The following is a 9,290-nucleotide window of genomic DNA, read 5'->3' on the forward strand; positions in this document are numbered from 1 at the left end:
AATATACAGGCTCAAACAGTCTCTCTCTGCAGCTCCTGTTTCCACCTCCTCCATTATACATGTTCAGTCTAGTGTCACTGGAATATTTCATTACATCTGTCATCTTTTAACCTTGATGAAGAAAGTCAAGCTGCTGTATCAACATCCGCTGAACGTCTGGCATGATGGAAGCGTCTATTTACCGATTATGACGGTGTTGTCGTCAGCGATGAGCATCTTGCTGTGGACGTAGATGAGCTCGGTGACCAGCTTTCCCTCCAGCTCAGCATGAGTCCTCAAACCGGCGATGGAGATGTAGTTCATCCACTGGTCTCCCACTGGAAACAAGAAACAGACAGTCAGAGACAGACATCCGGGAAGAGATCAATCCCAGAACATGATTAACGACTGAGCTGATATTCATTTTGTACTAAAGCCCAGAACGCAAGAAGTCAAACTAACTATGCTTTAAGAAATACTGGGTATGTGATTTGACGTTAATAGAATGAAAAACGAGCAGTGTGATTAAAGGCATGTCTAAAAATACATCAAACCAGAATGCAGATGTGTGGTTTGGTTCTGCTGTGTTTTTTTTCTCTTGAGCTTTAATGACAGACTAAATGAAATGTTTCTTAAAAGGATCCCTACTGTATCTGCCCGCCCTGTGGATGAACATATGGACCCTTTATTTATCCAGCAGGACGGCTTTATTGAGCACAAACACTCCTAATTTCTTAATACTTTCAATACTTCTCATAACACCACTTGTGTTTTTGGATGTGATTTTTAGTCAATTTTCTTTCGACAGATGTCAATCAAAATGTGTAGAAATGTGGTTAATTTTTTAGTAAGGATAACTGGACGTTAGTGGACATATTTATTCTTGCTAACTTGACCGTGTAGCCCAGCACAACATGTTAGGTTCTCCTGTCAGTGTTATTGACCAGACGCTGGTAAAGATCTGGAGTTCGTCCCCGGGCGCTGCACAGCCGCTGCCCACTGCTCCCTTGGGGGATGGGTTAAGTGCAGAGGATGAATTTCGCAACATGTATGTGTATGTGACAATAAAGTATCTTCTTCTTCTTCTTGAAACAACGCTAAAGGGTACCCAGGGTGTTAAAAAGCTAAGAGGTCTTGACCAGCGTCCATATGTAACAATTTGGGATGAGAATTTGTTGCTATGATGGTAAAAGTAAACGGTAGCAGTTGTAGATAAACTATTGCTGTAGTATCAGGTATTGAATGTCGTAGTAGTGGTAATTTACTGTGGTAGGAATTTAACACGAAGATAAACCTATAAGTCATTGCAGCCACTTGAGGTCAGCAAAAACAAGTTGATCTTTGAGGTGATTTTTGCTTAAAAACGGAGTTAGAAAACGATTACGATCTCCGTCCACAGCTGCGTTTTACCTGCGTATCAGAGTTGATTCATTAAAACGGCTGAAAACGCACATCACCGGGCCGATCAGGTACACTGGGCATGCGCGTTCCGGTGTAAACATGAAGCAGATGGTCTACTCCACAGTTACAGAAGATTTGACGAAAAGAGAAGGTAATACAGACGAAAAACCACACCAGAAAGGTTTTTTGCATGGACCAACAACAAGTGGACAACGGTACTTAAGTAACAAGGGAGTTCAACGCGACTGTGGCGGTGGAATACAGCTGCGAGTCGTCGCAAAGTAAACCTCGATTGCCCCGGCCTTTCTCCACCTGGGTTCTCTCCGGGTGCTCCGGCTTCCTCTCACCATCCAAAGACACGCAGGTTAGGTTAATTGGAGTCTCTAAAATTATCCTTAGGTGTGAGCGTGAGTGGTTGTTTGTCTATGTGTGGCCCTGCGATGGACTGGCGACCTGTCCAGGCAGGGTGTACCTCGCCTTTCGCCCGATGTCAGCTGGGATTGGCTCCAGCCCCACGCGGTCCCGTACGCAGGATAAGCAGTTGACGATGGATGGATGTTTTAAAACGAAAATGGGGTCGGCAGAGTTTTCAAACTTGTCTGTTTTAGGTCTTCGTTTTCGCCGTTTTAGTCTGGACAAGAGGTGCAAACATAGCAAAAGGTCTCCGTTTTAAAAATCAAAACGCAATAGAGTGGACGGGGCCTTAAGGTCATGGCTGTAGCTGTAGCAGTGAAAGTTTCAAAGTGATTTGATACTAAAGCTTAACTCTTGTCTTGTGGTTTAGGTCTGTGGGGTTGCAGACCTGGAGTCTCAAGTAGAGGCTGGTTCTTTTATGACTAAAATATAAACAAAGTAGAATTAGAGTATAAATTATTTAACCTACTAACTTAACTTTCTAAAATGTTACATACTAGAGCAGCAAACACACAACCAATGCGCCATCTCCTCTGGGCCGCCCACAGGAGGTTAAAGCTGGCATCGCCTCGGACTTACTCTCTCTCCTGAGCTGGGAGATGATGGAGTGGTCTCCTCTGTTCATGGTCCTGCAGGGAACGGAGGGACAGAGGTGGATGAGCAGCAGATCCACAGTCCTCACAACACAAGCCTTTGTGCGTCACAGGAGGGTTTACTCAAAAATACAGGCTAGACAATAAATGTCGGCCTCAAAAAGCCTCCGCACAAACACACACACGCACACGTTTGTACAGTGTTTACAGCCATGTGGTTAACGAGTTGACACAGACACACACACACACACCTGTAGTTGAAGTGCATGATGGCCTGGATGGCGCTGCCCCCTCCGGTGGTGATGTCTCCTTCAAAGCCTGGCAGCAGAGGCGTCACCACGTACACCCGGTACCTCGTTCCCTCCCTACAAAAAAACAAATAAAAACAAAGACAAAGAAAATAAGACACATTATTAAAACAATGACATGATTTATGTGTGAAACATTTATCGAACGGCTGAAGTGGTACTCCAAAACAGCATGGAGGACGGATGATGACTTAGATTACAAGAACAAATAACTTACACACTGTGTTCAAACAGTGTTGTTGAGGCTGGTTCACAAACACTAGCGACCAAACCTGAAACATCCCTGAGGACGGCTGTGAGCAAACAAACTTAGTTGTTTAGAAACACACCCTCGTCTCGTCACATCTTTGGAGACAGAAAAGTGACATTTGGGAAACAGAAGACGAAGCTGAGAAAGGATAGATATAATCTCCTGTAGGCCTTCGTATAATTTCAATGAAACAGTACTTACTAAGAGACACAAATACTGTCACAAAAACTTAAGAGAATAACGTCCAGACATGAAGAGGGGACTAGTTACAATTTCTCAGATGCAAGTAAGTGGAGCAGGATAATAAGGATCCCTGACAAAATTATAACCATGAAGAACTTTTTACAGTCTGTATTCTCTAGTGGATAAACTACATGTTTCTAAATGACCTCAAACATTTTCGTCGTGCAGTTTCTTGATAAATGACAAATGGCTGCTGATGACGGCACCACTGCGTTTCGTTAGTCTGGTTCTGATCCTTCCTCTCTAAAGACTGTTAGTCTTTAGTCTGTTGTTCTAAAGCCTCGTGATTTGCAAGATGCTTTTTCCTGTCTCTTGGGTTTTAAAACTGTTAGAGTAGATAGTTATTTAGAAGGATTTAAAACTCTGGAGCCTCTCTGGGTGGTTGTGGAGGGAAGGATGTTGCACAAGTGCTCAAAATTTCACAAAATACACTTCACATCCTCTGCATAGACTACAAGTCTAGATACAGATTTTAGTAACAGATCATAGACTGTGTGTTTTATTTGAACTTGAATTGCACTCTTTATTGATTAACTTTCATTTGTTTATTCCTTATTTATATATTTCTACATTTATCTATGTTTGTCTAAGTGCAGCACCTTATCACCAAAGCAAATTCCTCATTATGTGTAAAATACTACTTGGCAATAAAGCTCTTTCTGATTTTGATTACTTACTTAAGTATTTCTGCTTAGTTTTGTTTGTGCTGATTGTGCTGTAGGGGCATTTGGGACATTTATATGTTTCATTTGTATAAATGAGCAAGCCCCAAAAACTACAACTAACTGTCAAAGTCATACGTAAGTAGAAGTGAAATTAGCTTTGCAGATTAGCATGCAGCAGATCGTGCTTCAGTACCGTCAGCACTGAACTGTGATGGCGGCTGTTTGGTCTTCATTCAAAAACACTCCCCTCAAGGAAGTTTGTTTCAACACTTAATGTTTACCTTCAAATCAGCTTCCAACCAGACTGTGAGAAACAAGACAGACAGAACATTCATAAAAGCTGGCGGGTATGTGCGCAAGTGCCAGTTTGTGTTGGTGTGTTTTCCTGTGCAGGATGTGTGTGCGCTCTGATAAGCTCCGATATTCCCGACACACACACAGAACCTAAAATAAAAGTATTCACATAAATCCTCACGGAGGCCAAATCAAACACGACGTATGATATCAGTATATTAGGTATCTGGAAGATACACAGAGCAACAGGATCCCCTCCATCAACATTTACTGTGTGTGTTTCTCAGAAATAATAATAATCATCAGTCTGAGGGCACATACACAAAGACGATGTGTGTGTGTGTGTGTCTGCATGTTTTCTTGTAAATCATTTGATGGTAAGGCTAAACACACAGAGCAGCCAAACGTTTACAAAGTGTGAGTCATTTAATTTTATATTTGGTATAGTGTGTGTGTGTGTGTGTGTGTTACCTATATGCTTTGATAATGCGCTTGGCAATAGCGTCTCCTATCTTGTTGAAAACATGTTTGTTGTCTGCACAGCTGATGAAGAACTGATTCTGAAAGACAAACAAACAAAACACACGCCTATAAATGAACAAGAACCCTCATTTGTTCTGGTCTCAAGTCACATTTATCTGCTGCGAAATAGGAAAATATGTTTCACATGTAAGTCTAAAATTAATTCTTCAATTGTTTTTCTAAAAACTACAAAATTTTACAGTTTAGACAAAGTGTCCGCTATTGAAACGTTCTCTGTTTAACATTTTGGCAAATTTGCTTATTCGCTTTCATGCACAGAATTGCATGCACCTGCGAATACATGCTATAATATCCTTCTTGGGGTTCATCAATGGTAATAAATGATTCAAAGTATATTTTATGAACATTTAGAGTCGTTGAGCACAGCAAAGTGTCTGAAAAGGACCTTAAGAGGTGGATGCAGAAATCGGCAGGACAGATGTTGTAGGCTACCTGCCGAGTTTGCATTCACCTCCTCTCTCAGCATAAATCAGCGTTACCAGCCGCGAGGTGCATGAAATTCTCGGCAGAATTCGGCACAACACCGGGAGTTAGATGTGAAAACTGATACCAAACTTATCTTAGCATAAAGACTAGACATAGCTAGCCTGGTTCTGTCTAAAAGGAACAACATCCACCTACCAGCATCTCTAAAACTCACTAATTAACATCTTATATTTCATTTGTTTAACTGTCTACAGAGAGAGCTGGAGCGGAGTGAAAAGTGTTTTGCAGTGAAAAATTATCTGCTTGCTCTCATTGGCTGGATGTGGATGTCGAGTCGGCCGGCTCCTCCGGGTACAAAAACCCTCCAGCTCTCTCTGTAGCTCAGACAATCCCTGCTACCTGCGTGTACTAGTCCATCCTTTCACCCAGATTCTTTGTCTTTATAATTTCTATCAAGTCGCGAAGCCTGCACGAGACTTGACTTGCACTGAAGTAACCTGGTTGCTGTCAATCTTTTTAACATGCAGCAGGTCAGTAATGAGTCTTAAGGTATTGAAAGAGAGTGCGCAGCTTTTCCTCACAGCACTATGAGGACTACTGTCGTGTGGAAACTGACATTTTTAAAACTGGAGGGGCTACAAGTTACATATGTGGACGTAAACAGCTGTGACTTTGCAGTAAAAAAAACAAAAGTGTCACAAAGTGCAAGATAATATATCTGCAGGGGTTGGCAAGTGTTTCGGATGAAAGCCAGTCACTCCCTCACAGGAAGCCAAGACTTCAAGATTCCTGAACAGGCAGAACACGTTTACTGAGAAACCTCCACGAAGTACCCACCCGTTCTGTGTGTTTACCGGGAAAGATTCACACTGCACAAAGCGGCTCTCTCAAAAAGCTGGAGTGAAGAGTGTTGCATCATCAGAGAGGGGAAGAGACTTAAAACACTTAAGCAGAGTTGGAATAATATTTGTTTTACTGTTAACTCATTGTTACGGTTAGTTTCACGGTCTGTGTTTGTGCTTTGGTTACATGCAGTTTTACAAACCTTTTGCACTGGTTTCACACAGCGGGTCAACTGCTGGACCAGAACTCTGTCCTGATACACCTTTTTAACCTTTCAGCCGAAAGAAAGGGCGTATTTCCACGGCGGTGGTGAAACAGACTGAACGGAGTTGTTGACATGCTGCTTTTGGCCTCTGATGTACCTCAGATACGCACCTCTATGTAGATGAAGTGCTGGCTGTTCTCGATGGTGTGGACGTAGGCGCCGTGGATGGACTCCTCGTGGTATTTGATGCCGGCGGACCAGTCAGAGGCTGAGCGAAGGATCTGAGAGACGGGAGACGTGGGTCAGAGTTTGGGCGGGACAACAGGAAAACGATTGCGTAAACAAAAGCTTTAACTTGCACTCTGCAAAGAGGATGTGTTCAAATGTTCAGTTTACTTTCATCATGGACTAAAATCAATCAAACTGCTTCTGAGGAAAACTATTGTCTACTTATCTTAATAAAGCCTTCTCACCAATCTGTTTTTATTTTTTCCAGCCGTGAAAAGCTCCATGTCCCTTGTGCACACTCAGTGAAGCAGATTTAGTTTGTATACCGACATATTTAAGTGCACCTAATTATCCCATCTAATCTGTGTGAGCGTACTACATAATAAAACTTACAGGAATGAAACAGCCGGAATGAGGTGCATGACTGTGGAGAGATGTCTGAGGAAATTAAATAAATACTGTGGCATCACCTGAAGTGGTTCAGGTGAGTGCAGCGGAAACTGGCAGACAGGCAACATTCAGGACCAACCTGCACTTTGGTGCGGACGCAGTTGGGGACTTGGTATTGCTGCTCTCCAGCAGTGGTGTGAGACTTGGGCAGCAGACACGGGTACGACAGAGAACCGTACTTCGGCTTCACAAGCTGGAGGAGAAAGAAAGGACGGAGGTCACACACTGCTGCCCGAAGCTGCGGAGACGGACCCAGTCATGTTTCAGCTTCCCTCAGACCAAAGTGTCAAATGCTTATGTCAAGCGTCAACGCATTTAGTGAAGTGATCCCCATAAATCTAACTCAATCAATTCCTGTCCAGTGGACGATAATCCCAGGGAAATTTTTATTTATTTAAATACGTCTTAATCTGCAACAGAAAGCAGCAACAGTGACCCTAATTTTTATTGAGAAGTGCTGATTAGTAACATTTTCTCTGGGGAGAAAGGGACGTTCAGGGACGTTAATCCCTTACTCAGTATGCTAGTACAACCGCAGCTTGACCTCTGACCTTGGTGAAGTTCCACCGCTGGATGAAGTGTCTGGCCACATCCCGAGCTGCTTTCCCATGAACCACTGAGGCGATGTCGTGCCAAGGCATCCTGGGAGTTGTGTGTCTGTCTATGAAATCTAAAAACAGCAGAAACAGGAAGATTCAATAAAGTCAAGTGTTTCGCACCAGCGTAGATTCTCTGGTAAAGCTTCACAGCGCGCTGACCGTCGAATGGCTTGTCCAGTTGAATCCAGTCCCTGTGCACGAAGTTGCAGTAGTCTTTTCCGTGCCAGAACCGCGTGTTTCCAAACAACTCTCCGACCCCCGTTTGCAGACTACGCACTGAGCCGCTTCCTAAAACACATACATATAGAATTATTTTTAATCAAAACGCAATGAAACCACTACAAACCTTCTAAAGTAAAGTCGTCACTGCGGGAACTTTTCCAGGAACCTTCCAAGAACCCAACAACGAAACCTCCATTTGAACTACAGGAGCGTAGTCCAGATTTTAGGTTCCTGCTGCTGAGGTGGGACTATCAAGAGTTCTCAGTGTCGTCGACTCATTAATGTCTTTTAATGATAGTTAAATTTTTGAAGTAATAGTTAAAAGAATAGCGAGAAAACACATTTGTTTACATACAACTACAGGATGGATGATCTCGGCAACTATAGTGTACTGTATGTCCACAACCGTGTTTGCTGTAATGCCTAAAGCGTAAAGCGATACGTGCAGCATTTTAAAAACACATGAGCAAAATGCCACACACTGCTGGGGACATTTACCTTCAGGACAACCATTAACTGCTTCAGATGTTGGTTTCTGGTGCAGTTTTATTCTCTTCAATGGACAAGGAAAGGATAAGTCTCTACTCTTCTTATTCAACCAATCGCAAAAAAAAAAAGGCCAAAACAAGTCCTGATGTCTCCTCTTCCTCTGAGCCATAGACCTCCAATGTTGTCCAGAAACTATTTAAAACCCATCAGCGAGCCTCATGGCTGCACTGGGTGCCATGTTCTGTAGTTTATTGTAGAGATACGCAGGCTGAACTCACCTTTCACACTGTTTTAATTACCTTACTTACCTGAATTACATTGAAATTCACTGTACTCTTCAGATGTAAGTACTTGGATTGTAGATTAATAAAAGAAAAGAACAGGAACGTTTGCCCTCACGTTCATCTCGGACACTTCCCATATATCAGGTGAGCAGGATAAACAGAGATGAGCCCGGCGAACAAACAGCAGCTCTCCTCCAGCTAATAAAAACCTACGGCATCTGTTTTACTGCAGAAATGACACGTGTGCCCGGAGAGGAATATGAGTTTGTTTAAAAAAAAAAAAAAGGAAAGTGATTACAGGCTGCAGTATCTCATTAAATCAAAACCCGAGCCCTGCCTTTCTAAAAAAGGGAAAATAAAAGCACAGACCACATGTGGCAGTTTTTTTATGTGTGTTTAGTGGGACTCCACTGGTCCAGCTCAAGTTATTTAAAGCTTTACTCTGCTTCTCATTTCTGCTGTTCTACATTTCTTCTACATACAAATCGTGGTTTCTTTCTCAATACACTTACAAATCAGTTATTATACATGTCTCCCCTCCCCTTTTAATCCACGACGTGGTTGATTCTTTTACACAGTCACCTCTAAACGTCTCCACACCTCAATCCCTGTCCACTAGGACTACCACTGATGATTACTTTTACACTAAATGTCAAACAAACAAATCACAAGTTCTGAAAGAACGAAGTGATCAAATCTTCACACCTCCTGTTTAGTTTGGCCAACAGCCCAAAACCCCACAGAGAAAAGCAGCAAGTCCATTTAAGATGCTGGAACCAGCAGATATTTAATATCTTTGCCAGACTTAAAGACTTAAGACACTTAGTGGTTAATTAAAATTGTGGCCAATAGAT

At 42.5% G+C, this 9,290-nt stretch overlaps 1 protein-coding gene across 3 annotated transcripts; it reads right to left on the minus strand.

Annotated features, from left to right (window-relative positions):
• Nucleotides 1-225: 225 nt before the first annotated feature.
• On the minus strand, nucleotides 226-7,729 carry LOC123968374 (phospholipase D1-like; the record flags this gene model as incomplete). 3 transcript variants are annotated; one of them, XM_046045123.1, is given in 7 exon segments in its annotated part: nucleotides 226-317; nucleotides 2,374-2,423; nucleotides 2,639-2,752; nucleotides 6,335-6,445; nucleotides 6,922-7,035; nucleotides 7,394-7,512; nucleotides 7,601-7,729. In XM_046045123.1, coding segments are annotated over 5 exon segments (527 nt in total), but the record flags the coding sequence as incomplete, so codon positions are not given.
• Nucleotides 7,730-9,290: the final 1,561 nt, after the last annotated feature.

Source organism: Micropterus dolomieu, linkage group LG01, assembly GCF_021292245.1.
Source record: "Micropterus dolomieu isolate WLL.071019.BEF.003 ecotype Adirondacks linkage group LG01, ASM2129224v1, whole genome shotgun sequence".
Lineage (NCBI taxonomy): Eukaryota > Metazoa > Chordata > Actinopteri > Centrarchiformes > Centrarchidae > Micropterus > Micropterus dolomieu.